We start from the raw sequence: 12,338 nt of genomic DNA, 5'->3' as shown, positions 1-12,338 counted from the left end.
GCCAGAGAGGCAGTGCTGCCACAATACGAATACGAATACGAGTAGGAGTACGAGTATGGCCAATTGGCAGTTGTCAATTGGCAATTACCAATTGCCGTTGAACAGTTTTCGGCTTAAATTGAAAGCCTTACAATCGCAGCTCGGGCATGTAATGAAATAATGAAACAAAGTGCTGCCCGGACAAAGGCTGTGGCGCCGGCGGGCAGGCGGACGACAAGCAGGTGGAGATGGAGGAGAGGGAAAACACTTGTGCAGCTTCGGCAAAATTTTTAATTAAAATCTTTGTGCTCTTACTGTGCGTACTTAATTAATTGCGCTCGAGTGCCCGTTGAGGCCAGAGGGCCGAAAGGATTTACCCTCGGGAGGGGAGAATAGCTCCAGGAGGTGAGTGAGCAGCAGGATTCATCCTATTCTCGATTCTCCTCATGACCGCGCAATCTGGTTCGTGATCCAAGGCAGAAACGCCATCACGTCCGTGTACACCGACGGGAGAGATCCCTGACCGCAGTTTGCCGGCCCAAAGCTGACGATCCCCACCTGGACGAAGCGCTGCTGTCCGTGGTACCGGAATAGAGATTGCAGCGGGCCGCCAGAGTCGCCGCTGCAGCTGTCTTGCGCCTCGCCAGATACACAGATCTGAGTGTCCACGAACGCGTACTTGCTGTAAGCATCTTTGCAGTCCTGGGTGTCAACACGGTTGACATAGGCCTCCATGGGCACATTTGACATCGTTCTGTTCTCAGTCATCCCCCAGCCGGTCACCAGGTAGATCGATTGTTCCAGGATGGCCTTCTGCTGGCTAAGGGGCAGGCATATGGAATTGATCTGAGCTGAAATTCAAGAAATGCTCATTACAGGTCCGCCCATTCGTGGGAGCTGCTGCTGCTGGGATTTGCTTACGCGAGTACTCTACGTCTCGGTTCAGCTTTATGAGAGCAATGTCGTTATGGGTGACGTTTTCCGGGAATCCCTCATGCAGGATGATCTTCTCGATTCCTATATCCTGGGGGGCCGGCTGGCACCGTGTCTGAGAGCGCACCATGACGCAGTCCTCTTCCGTGGATAGGTTGTGCTCTCCCAATCGAACCGCGACTCTGTGGCAGAAGCAGACTTTATAAGGTTTGCACATAATGCTTGTAAGGAGTCAACTTACGGGTTAGCAGTGTTCATGCAATGCGCTGCAGTCAGTACGAAGCCTAGAGGTGGGAGGGTGGTAGGGTGGTAGGTTCAGAGATTGTTCCACGAGGAGCGGAGACCCTACTTACGTTTCGAGATGAGTGTGGCTCCGCAAGCAAACTGGTTCCTGTAATTCGTAGTCTCATTATACCTGAGCAGGGCCATCCAGGGTCTCGAGCCTATCCTCACCTCTCGACCATTCGTGACCTTGGCCAAGGTGAACTTGCCGCACTCCGTCTCATTCCTCAGCATCTCCAGTCCAGAAACATTGATGCCGTCCACGCAGCACACATAGCTCTGTCGTCATGTGCCACATCATGGAATTATCTGACTATTCTATCGGATTCTCGTACGAGCTCTCCGCACAGCCAATGTGACTCACCTTTTTCTCCTCCGAGCAGTCGGCGTGGCTCCAGATGTATTGCTCCCTGGCGCTGAGCTCTCGGCCGGAGCGCCTTTTCCGCACGATCGCAGAGATGGACGGACACCTCCGGTAGCTGATGCACCGCCCAGGAACGTCATCGAAGTTGCTGCAATAGTCGGGAGCTGCAAGAATCGTACCGATAAGCGCTGCCAGCAGGCAGAGCGCCAAGCTCCTCCACAGAAAGCCGATCATGTCGCCAGCGAGCGTTGAAAGAAACTGCCACAATATTTTCGGCAAAGCAAGACTCGAAAGCTCTGCTCATAATCGATCCACAGGCTTATCAGCTTTCCAAGAAACGTGTTGGCTTCACAGCAACAACAACAACGGGAGTAGCCCATATATATATATGTAGATAGTTCGTTTGCTTAATGGCAATTTATTTATAAGTATGGATGTTGAACTTATTATATATATTTCTTAGCTCCAAGTACAATTTGTGGTACAGTTATGTTCTTAACTTATGTGTGTGATTTTCGTACGATGCGTGGCTGAATTACGACTGACTGTCTCTGACTCTCGACTTCGACTCCTCTCGCTTCTTTGCTCTCGGCTCTCTCAGAGCCAAAGGCTGCCTGTTCCTGTGATATACAAAACAGGATGAAACAGAACAAGGATCAATAGTTAGAGCGTTGGAGCGAGACAACCATTGCGTTACAGCAATTGCGTATGTATTGGAGATCAACCTTCTGGCCGGCCTTCTGCTGGTTTCTCGGCTCAGCTCACTCTCGTAAAAGTAGTTGGTGTGGCAAGTCGAGTTATAAAGAAAGAAAGAATAAAGGAATAATTAAATACAAATTGCGACAGCTTCTTTACTTCGACTTCTAGACTGTAAAAACCAATAAAACGCTTATCGTTTATGAAATTAAAAAATCCACTCAATCCACTGTGACTCTTCCAATCTCCAGCCTCCAGCCACCAGTACAGTTGGCCATGGGGGGTGAATGCGAATGCGAATGCTTTTAGCACGAAACAAGTGTAAATCAAATAAAACCTAATAAAATATATAAAGGGGCGAGCGCAGGTTGCCACGCAGCCTCCCTACTGGCACCATCCATGCCGCTCTCCAACCTAAAACGCCCACAGAAACACACACGCACACATACACATCAGATACGTCCACACAATGCCCCAGATGGCAGGGCATGGCAAATAAAATACGTGGCATAATCACTATAGACACGACTATAAGATACCCTTTAAGTGGGATCCGTCTATGAAATCCTCGGAAAATAAGTCTACAAATTTATGAAAGCAAACAAGAAATAAAAGCTGCTTCTGCAGGTGTAGAAGCCGCGGATTGGAAGCACTTCCGTGCGTCTGCCTGTTGCCTGCTTTGCCACAAGTCCGGCATACCCGTTGGCGCTGCACGAGTAGCGGGTGTGAAAAGGGAAAACGAAACCTAAATGGCAAACGAATTGAAGTCAGCAATTTTATGTTTTATTGCAATTCTTTCCTTTCACTCTCCTTTCTCCACACGCCGCCCCATCCCTGATTCTATTTTACGGTTACCTAGCATTCCTTCGACTCCCCTCCCTCTGTCATTCGCCACGGTTTGTCATAAAGGGGCGCACGGCACGGTCCCAGGCAGAGGCGGTAGGTGTGGATGCGTGGATGCCGGGATCCGTGGATTCCGATTCCGATACAGCCCTTTGCCATGCACTGGCATCAAAAGAAAAAAACCTGCCTCGAAGCGAAAAGCGCTTAAATCGAAGGATTTTTTGTGGGGCTGGTGATGCGTCTGGCTGACTGCTGCACGCATCCATCCATCCCACAGTGCCCCTCACGACCTGCGCATATGTCATAAATGGGGTCGGGGTCGCGGGTTGCCGTGCAAGGGCAGGGTTGTAGAAGCAAAATGGAATGGAAATGGTTCTGTAATACCCTCACCAGCGGGCATAGTCCTGCGGCAGCAGGCCAGGCAGGGACTCCATCGGAGTACGGGAGGGCGTACGACCATCGAGTTGCCCTCGGCTGGCACCAACTTCTTGTTTATTCCTTTATCGGGCTTTCTGCGGCAAGTGAGCTGCAATTGTGAGGCAGTTATAGATACGGATATCTGTCCAAACACATGTATCCGCCTGTGTATCCCATCCGCCTTCGCCTCCGCCCCCGCCTCAGTGTGCGTGTGCGTCCGTGCTCGGGGAGGTATTCAGGCGTGTTTAGGTTTTTCCATTGGAATTATTTCCCTTCGATGGGTTTTATGGGCGAAAGGGAACGAATTGTTTTGAAGCGGGCATAAATTATGGAAAATTGTTGTATATACATAATTTATGGCTGGCGATATGAAAGTAAATTCAATAAATGGTTACAATGGCTGGGCCACATCTCTCTACTATATAGAGAAACCACAAAAATGTCCCATTCTTGTGGCTCGAATGGAAGGCATTTCGTGCCATTTAGGCCATGGAAATGGAAATGCCAAAGACCCACTAGAAACACCAATAAATATCTAATAAATGTTGGATCCTAATTCAATTCTCGCTGCCAATGCATAAATTATGTTTCATTTCGGGTGTCGAGAGTTGAATTAAATCCAAATTTCGATTGTGATAACTTTCGGTTTGCTCTGTAAGGATGTTCCGCTCTCCTTATTCTCCCTCCGCTATGCGGGGCCCTTTATCGGGGATCACAGAGGCTTCTCACGCCCCGGCCATAAAACTTTTATATCAACTTATGTACACTTACAACGGCCATTATAACGCATTAAACATAAACGCTGTTTCATGGACTATCGTATGCCGCCATGCCACATGCCCCATGCCCCCTTCCTGTCTGCTATCTAATTGCCAAAGCCCGGCAACTTTCATACACACACACACACAGACACTCCGAACATCCAATGAATGGGCTTGGTCTTGGCCAGAAAAGCCCTGAGCGAAAGCCAAACGGAAACTTCAGAATAGGGCCCAGGCAATAAATCATTGGCGATGACTGCTCCTGCCCCCCTCCTGCCACCTCCTGCCTCTACAGCGACTGCTGCAACCTCATTGAACATTAAAATAATTGCAGTGCAAAACTTGGCCAATGATTGTTCTCTGCTGTTGTGCACTTCGTGTTCATTAATGATAATTAAAAAAGTTTTCCGATCCAGGAGGGCGCGTCCTGCCTCAAGCCCCAGGCAGGGCTAGCTGTGAGGGAGATGCATTAAAATTAATGCCATAGTGCGCTAAACTGCACTACCCATATGGAATAAGTGCGAAGGAACAGTCAAAGCCAATGCCAGAGCAGAGCTAAGCTGCATAATCATAGGGAATCGATGTCGCATCCGTATCTCGGAGATACACTCCGATGGAGCAGCTTGTTGCTCAATTTGCAGCAGTCACAGAAGGGGCCTTCGGGCGCTGGCTGTCAAAGAGACGAATGCAATTGCAGCAGTCATATTTCATTGCTGCCCCAAAAGTAGGCAACATCCAACATCCCATCCTCCGGCACCGACTCCGCCTGCTGCTACTCCTATATTTCCATCTCCATCTCCTTGTTGTTTTGCCAAATGTAAACAAACATTTCTCACTCCCCGAGAGACCGAGACAGCGAGAGAGATACAGAGAGAGAGAGAGAGAGGAGGGGAATGCCTGGAAGCACGTGCAACGTGCCAGAGAATCGAGGATTCCCCCTGCGCAGACTCACCAGAGAGTATGCCAAGCGGAGAGCGAGTCCGTGTTGGATTTCGGGCTTCCACTAAAGTCAAGTTCGCATTGAAAAGCCTTTGTTCCATCCGGCGGCCGTCAGTTCGTGTTGTCCGCCGGAGTAGACAGACCCCAGAGCCCGCGAGTCCCGGCCTCATGTCGAGCGTGTGTCCCCGAAAGATGCGAGACTTTTCCGCCAGAGACATTTGAGAAGCCGAAAAGCAGTGCACGTGCCTGTGGAAAGTGAAAACCCAACAGCAATAAAGGCAGCCGCAAATCAAACTGAAATTCTCCTGCGAATGCCACAACCAGGACCAGGACCAGGACCACCGGCAACTCGTGGGTGTTTCAAATTGTGTGTGATTCAAATTTTGTGCTCACTCGTACCTGCCCCTTGCCGCCCTTGCCGCACTTGCCGCACTTGATGGCTTTGACATTGGCGCCACATTTGCATCTAGCCGTGGGGCAGGTGTAAATATTCATTCCTCCCGCTGCGAAGAGTGGTTGCTGCTTCTGCCACTGCTGCTGCTTTTAGCATAATTAAGGAAGAGGAAAAACTTGGCCAGAGCCTTGAAACTTTTAAGAGATCGGTGCAGTCAAAGGCAGCAGCTTTAAAGGCAGGACTGGAGTGGAGTGTACTGCTGCCAGTGGACGTGAACGGCAAGGTGAGTAGTACCAGGGGCCACTCAACTCTTTCCGACTGGCCGCGTTCGCTTTGGCCAAGTTTGCAGCGTGTTTTAGAGTTGGTTAATTGAAGAATGGAATGAAAGGGCCCCAGCAGCCGCCTGAAAAAGTTAAATTGAATATTGCAGTCGCAGTCGCAGAATCAAACGTTTCTAGTGGCAAGAGGCAAGCGATTCAATGAGGTTTAGGCGGCTGTGCCTCAGGAGTCAATTCTCGACACTACTCTTGGCTTGGCATAACAAATCCCCTAACTACTGTTGTAGTAGTAATCCCTAGTCTGTTTCACCATCTTTATTTCTCCTCAAAATCGAAACGAAAGGAAGCGAAAGGAAAGGAAATGAATCCTTGAAATGGCTTAAGAGATCGCCGCATCGTTGCCTACTTTTCGGCTGCGAGCAGGGAAACTTTTTAAGTGCCACAGCAAAAGGCGCAGAATTAAATTAAAAATGGGAAACTGGGAAGAAAAATGCCAGCGAATCGGGTCCCGCCCCGACTCGTGTGCAAATAGAAGAGGACTCTGGCTGCAAATTCAATTTAAGGAGCATAGTCCTGGTCCCTGGCGCGGGCCTTGGTCCCTCATCCCTAGTACAATAGTTAAGCGGAAATGTATGTCCCCGGGGGCATGCCTTGACGGAGCAGCACAGCCTTGGAAGTGTGTCAAAAGTACGTAAAACTGGCTAAGGGAATCAATTGAATCGAATCGAAGACGGAGATTGAGACGGAGACTGAGACGAGGGAGAAGCAAAAAACCAAACAGCCACGAGCCATAAAAATGGGCCAAAGCGAAGGGACGAAGTAAACGTCAAAAGAAATTGAAATGGAACTCAAGCAAAAACTACTTTGTTTGCGATTAGCACTTGGCCGGATTATTGGCGTGAGATGGGGGTGGCACGGGACACGGGACACGAGACATGGCTGAGGGAGGAGGTGGAGCACTTGCCAAGAGGAAATGAAATGTGTGTCAATATATTGATTGAATAATGGTCTACATATTGACAAACAACTCAAAAGGCACTCGACAGGCAGAGTTGCCAGTTCCCAGTCATAGAGACGAAACCCAGTCAGGCATGAGAGGCCTAGGGGGGTATCGGCAGTCTCGTCTCACACAGGAAGCGGAAGCACCCGCACACGCACACGCATAAAGAGACACACACACACACACATAGTCATTGGCAGAGTCGCATGCGAGAATATGTCGAATCGGCAAATGCAAAGTGAGACATCAAAAGCGTTTCGAGTGCGTCGTCATCAATGTAAAGCAGCTGCCAGTAAAGGCACGCCCAGATGAAGCTGTCCATGTCGATCCCCAAGACGATGACGATGATGATGATGGTTCGGAGGATGCTCAAGATGAAGACGCTGCCTAGACGAGAGATGGGGGCAGCAGAGTAGAGTAGGCAGCAGTCTCCGTCTCCGTCTGCTCTCTCGTTGTGTAACACGTGTTCCTTTAATTAGATAAAGTTTGTTTGCATTACAAACATACTGGCAGCAATTTGCCTCCTCTGCACGGCTGCTGTCGATGGCAATGCCTCGACTCCACTTCTCCGCTTCTCTTCCAATCCAACATTTTTCTTGACGAATTCCCCAGCGGGGGGGAGCTGGCAAAAAAGTTTTTCGCTGCCACTCTGGGCCATGATTGACTGACGCACGTCTAGTCAAATAAAAATATAAATATAAATAAAAATGAAAATAGGAAATAAAAAGCGCACAAAAAATGAAGAATACAAAATATGCCAAAGAACGGAACGTCTCCCGCTCTCTCTGAATATTTATGTACATAATTCCATTGAATGCTATGCTGCAAAGAGCTGCACAAATTTTGCTCATTTGCGTGACATTTTCGCTGGGGGGAGCTGGGGGCTCTTCAGAGTTTTCTTTATCGCAGGGCCGGAACTTTGGATAAATATTTGTATATGGCTCTGGGGATGGTGCCGGTTCCGCCACCGCTGCTTATTTGTTCTTTATCCGAGAGTTATTTCTGGGGAACTCAGCTTTAAGAATCGAGGAAATTTCTGATTTCCGAATGCGTTTTGATTCAATGCTGCTGCGAATCTGGCGGAATCAGGTCACATTATACTCATGTATGCAACTCTCAACAAAATGCATATTTAACGAGCTCCGAACCGGGACACAGTCATGCCACATATTGAAAAGCCCACCACAAAGGCCTGCCGCACAAAGCCTTTTAAGATTTCAAGGCTTTTCTTCCGCTTTTCCCTCTGTAGGAAGCCTGTTGTTAATTAAAAGCTCACAAAAGTAGGTAACATGCATATTACACACACTCTGCCACTCACACACTCTCTCTCCCTCTCTCTCACTCTCTCTCAATTGTTGCACATACGTATTAATTTGTGCGCTTGCCACTCGACGAGGCATGCCATTGTGTGAGTGAATGAGTGTTTCCTCTGCTGTTTCTGCTGCTGCCACTGCCACTGCCTTCTCACCCCTCTCTTCGACACAACAATGAAATGGCGACCGAAGAGAATGACAACAATGAAGGCCAGAAATGCACATAAACTTGCCACACACACACACACACCCCAACGACAATGAATGAATGAAGCACACTAACACAAATCTTTATTTAAGCACAACACAAAACACGAAAAGAACGAGAATCTTAGATGACATTTGCGACTAAAAGATACCGAAAGAAAACTATCAAAATGATTGTTATGAAATATGATAGGTTGGGATATGATTACTGGATATATATAAGGAATTCAAAGAAGAGTTCCAGTACCTTTCAAATGTGGGTTAGCCACAGCTATGATTCGTTCTGCTTGTTGCAAACACAGTCATGAATCCAATATGCCCTACGTTCTCAACGAGCATTGGGTACACAAGAAGGGACTGAAATAAAGAACAAGAATGAAAGAAAGAAAGAAAGCAATTCAATGGTGGAAGCCCACAAACACACAAAGCCCCAAAAGATGGAGAGGAAGCAGCACTACAACAAGAGAGAGGTCGGAAGAGAGAAGTCGCTGAGGAAGGGCCAGCGGGCAAGCGAAAAAATTAGAACAGTCAAGCGCCTCAGGATATGCAACACATAAAACTTCGGACCCCCATTGCATGCTCCTGTTCGTGCGGCTTAAACTTGTCCCACTCCCCACTCTTATTGTTGCGGCTGCTCGCTCCATGGGTGGTGCAGTCAATGGGCGCCTGCCGGTGCATCCCCCCGCTCACGCTCCCGCTCCCGGTCCATCGCTGGCATCGACTGACGTCCATGGCCAGCCATTTCCGTTTCAATGTCTCCCGCTTAGTCCGACGGCCGTTAAGCCATTTTCCCACCACTCGATGCCAGTTTAAACTTGGCTCACAGCCTACTCACTCTCTCTCTCTCCTTCCCCCTCCATCCATGAGTGGAGTGTGAGTGTGTGTGTTTGTGTGGCAAAGTTTTCCTCGACTCCTTGGGGCACGGCACAGTGGAGAGGCATGGAGAGCAAGGAGGCTGCCAGAGAAACTTTGCATCGCAAACTTTTCTGCATATATTTTCCACAAAACGGAAGCTTGTTTTTCATGTCTGCTGGCTTATTTCGTTTTGGGGTTTTTCAGTTTTGGGTTTTTCTCGGGCTTTCCCCTGCCAGCGGGTATATTCACTTAGTGGGACGACAGCTCTCGAAGAGGAGAGAGCCACTACCATTACCACTACCAGAACCTTTTTCTCCAATTTTAAATGCTTTAATCGCAATTTATCAAATTGGATGTGGAATGGGAGCAATGGATGGATGGATGGGTGAATGTGGGGTAGAGGGGGACCTGCAACTTTTCCAACTGCGGAATTGGGGCATTGTAAGCGTTTAATTTGTCAGCCATTTGCTTAGTTAAAAGTTTTCCATTTTGCATTTACATTTGGATTTGGATTTGCCTCCTTTTCCTTGCAGAATGCTGGCCCCGGTCCAGGTCCGATTTCGACTGCGACTCCGAATCGAGTGCTCCTCTGATCCCCGCCGACGCTGAGCGATGAGGGAGCGGCAAGCATGTCCTTGTCTGAACGCAACACGCCCAGCCATGGGGCTGGAGCAGGATCGGGATCGGCAGCGGGCCGCCAACGGGCGCCGCCGGATGTGGAGGAGGCCCTCTCCTCCATGCTGTGGACCCCATACGAGCGCACGCCCATGCCCAGCTCCTCGGAGGGCGAGGAGGAGGGCGAGGAGGACGATGACGAGCGCCTCAACCGGAAGCTGCACAAATCGCACAGCAGCTACGAGGCCTCGGCGCTGAACCAGCCTCCCATCTACCCACATGCCCACTCCTCCCACCTCCACCCCATCTACGCGCACCAGCCACCAGCAGTTGAGCCGGTGCCCCTGCTATTGCCACTGCCACTGCAACTGCCACTGCCGCTACCCCCCGTGCCTTCCTTTCCCAACTTTAGTTTAAGCGCATTCGATGCGGCCATCGCCGGCTTCGACCTGGACAAAGCCGGACAGTCGGCAACCGCAGAGGGGAGTGGTGCAGGCGGAGGCAGAGGCGGCAGACGGAACCGATACTCGTACCCCTCTTACTACGGCAGCCCGGCCCACACTCTGACCCAATGGTGTTCCTCGGCGGCAACGGCCATCCAGGAGCCGCCCTCCTACGAGTCGCTCTACTCAGCCCAGGGCTCGACCTCCCTCCTGGCCATGTCGAGCGTGGCTCGTCCCAGGAGCGGATCCCAGCCGGAGACCGAACCATGTGATAGATCGCAACGATCGCCAAAGAAAGCAGCGGCAGCCGCGGCTGCTCCACTAACGGCAAATGTTCCCGCTGAGCGTCTAATGCGCTCCTTCACGGACGACTACATATCGCAGGTGAGTCCGGGGTCCCATAAAATTGTCGCCTCGCCATGCCCTCCCCCATCTATAAAGAGTACTTACGCTTTTAGCTGCTTAATGGGGCGCCATCAAATTTGATGTCAAGGGTTCAGCAGACATTATGTTGGCGCCGCCAAAGTCGAATGGGAACGAAAAGTCGATCTGTCGCCTTATCGGGCCCATTGACAGTTTCCCCTCCATCTCCCTATCCACCATTCTACATCCCTCATACCACATCCCCCCTTGTAACACAGACCCGATAAGGGCTAATGCTTCACTTAGGCCCCTTAAGTGCCGCTAGCATCCCTCACGCCGCTCCGCTCCTCTTTCACCGTCAGATAAGCGCCATACATATGTTGCCTATCAGTATCGAATAAGGAGTCGGGGGTTGTACTTCCCCTTTGTTTCCAGTGTATGTAGATATTCATACTGTAAAATAAAGTATAGATATACAATAACAACCCCAGCCCCCGTCCCTCGCCCCTACCCCTTGCATGTGGGTTGTTTTTTTTGTGTATAATCCATAATTTGTTTATGTTGCGTCAGCGAGACGGAAAATTGACCGCACAGAAATGACACACACAAAGAACAAAGCCAGGGGAGAGTAGTGGACGGGAAAGTGGAAGTGGAACCATGGAACAGATGCGAGGCGGATGGGGGACACTTCTGAAAGTGCATAATATGCATTGCTGAACAATAAACAGTAGTTGGAAAAGTGTCAAAGGGGGGATCATTCAGGTATTCAATCAAGCGAAATAAGTATTCCCGATCCGATCCAAGCAGATCCAAACAGATTCCATTCCCCCCCCTGTTAAATCTGTTCTTCGTCATGGATCGCAGAGCTTAATAAGCAGGAACAAATGGGTTAAGTAGAGCTCTTCTGTTCCCCATCCGCATATGGGTCGCTACCCAGACTTTTTCTCCCCATTCTCCCCATTGCTGCGTATGTGTCTCTGACGACTGACTCATGACGAGAGATTTATGCGAAAGAACTAGAGATGGGCATGGAACTCCAACCCGTGCTTCTCTTGCACACATGTATGTACATTCATTATTAAATCTATTATTTTAAAGAGATTTTCCCAATGGGTTTACAACATTAAAAATGTAAAAAATTAAGGTAGATCGGGTTTCGCGCATGCTCGTGCTTATTTTCATTGATCCTCGTGTTATGCCCGATTGTTCGTGCTTTCAAAGCTAGGCCCACGCCCATCTCTAGCAAGAATCAACGAAGCTCACAAGCACCGTTAGGTGAGGATGAGTTTCGGTTTTCGGCTGTGCAGTTGGGTCTGCTCTCTCCCGCTCCCACTCTTTTTTTGTTTCTGCGATTGCAGTGTGTGAGGCGGGCGCCGAACAATCGCAATCGTAATGCAGTCGACTGAGCAGCAGTAGCAGCAGCGACTCCATTAGAACAATCCGAGAGTGCGCGAGTAGGGGGGGCTAGGGCTAACAGTAAATCACATTATATTTCTGTGACGCAATTAATGCAAGTAACACAGCGTAACATAATTAGAACCCACATCTCACATCCACAACTTCCACAATAAACTCGTGCATATCCACATGGCCCATAGCCCACATCCCACGTCTTTGGATGGGAGAGGGCGTCGGAGTCAGGGTCGGATTTAGGGT

The 12,338-nt window shown here is 49.5% G+C and overlaps 2 protein-coding genes across 2 annotated transcripts in view; one reads left to right on the top strand and one right to left on the bottom strand.

The window, feature by feature from the left end:
* Positions 1–256: 256 nt before the first annotated feature.
* On the bottom strand, positions 257–1,472 carry LOC111077091 (serine protease grass-like). The gene is made up of 4 exons (XM_022371236.2): positions 1,266–1,472; positions 1,154–1,196; positions 901–1,094; positions 257–830 (listed from the first exon to the last, which is right to left on the bottom strand). Exons 1-4 carry the CDS (start codon positions 1,426–1,428, stop codon positions 424–426), a joined length of 807 nt encoding a protein of 268 aa, XP_022226928.2. The 5' UTR covers positions 1,429–1,472; the 3' UTR covers positions 257–423.
* A 3,862-nt stretch (positions 1,473–5,334) lies between these two features.
* Positions 5,335–12,338, top strand: part of LOC111077082 (ataxin-2 homolog) — a 36,221-nt gene continuing 29,217 nt past the window's right edge. The window contains exons 1-2 of the mRNA XM_022371227.2: positions 5,335–5,891; positions 9,795–10,703. Coding sequence (XP_022226919.2) covers positions 9,891–10,703 — 813 coding nt within the window. The 5' untranslated portion in view covers positions 5,335–5,891; positions 9,795–9,890. The remainder of the gene's footprint in view (positions 5,892–9,794; positions 10,704–12,338) is intronic.

This window comes from Drosophila obscura, unplaced genomic scaffold (genome assembly GCF_018151105.1).
Source record: "Drosophila obscura isolate BZ-5 IFL unplaced genomic scaffold, ASM1815110v1 contig_151, whole genome shotgun sequence".
NCBI lineage: Eukaryota > Metazoa > Arthropoda > Insecta > Diptera > Drosophilidae > Drosophila > Drosophila obscura.
The sequence above is the reverse complement of the archived record's forward strand: the minus strand, read 5'-3'. Positions and strand labels throughout refer to the sequence as shown.

Coding starts and splice junctions, on each gene's coding strand:
- LOC111077091 (XM_022371236.2), bottom strand. CDS start 1,428: ATGCTGAGGAATGAGACGGAGTGCGGCAAGTTCACCTTGGCCAAGGTC. Junction 1,197..1,265: donor AGCCACACTCATCTCGAAAC/GTAAGTAGGGTC, acceptor TCCCACCTCTAG/GCTTCGTACTGACTGCAGCG. Junction 831..900: donor CCGAGACGTAGAGTACTCGC/GTAAGCAAATCC, acceptor CTTGAATTTCAG/CTCAGATCAATTCCATATGC.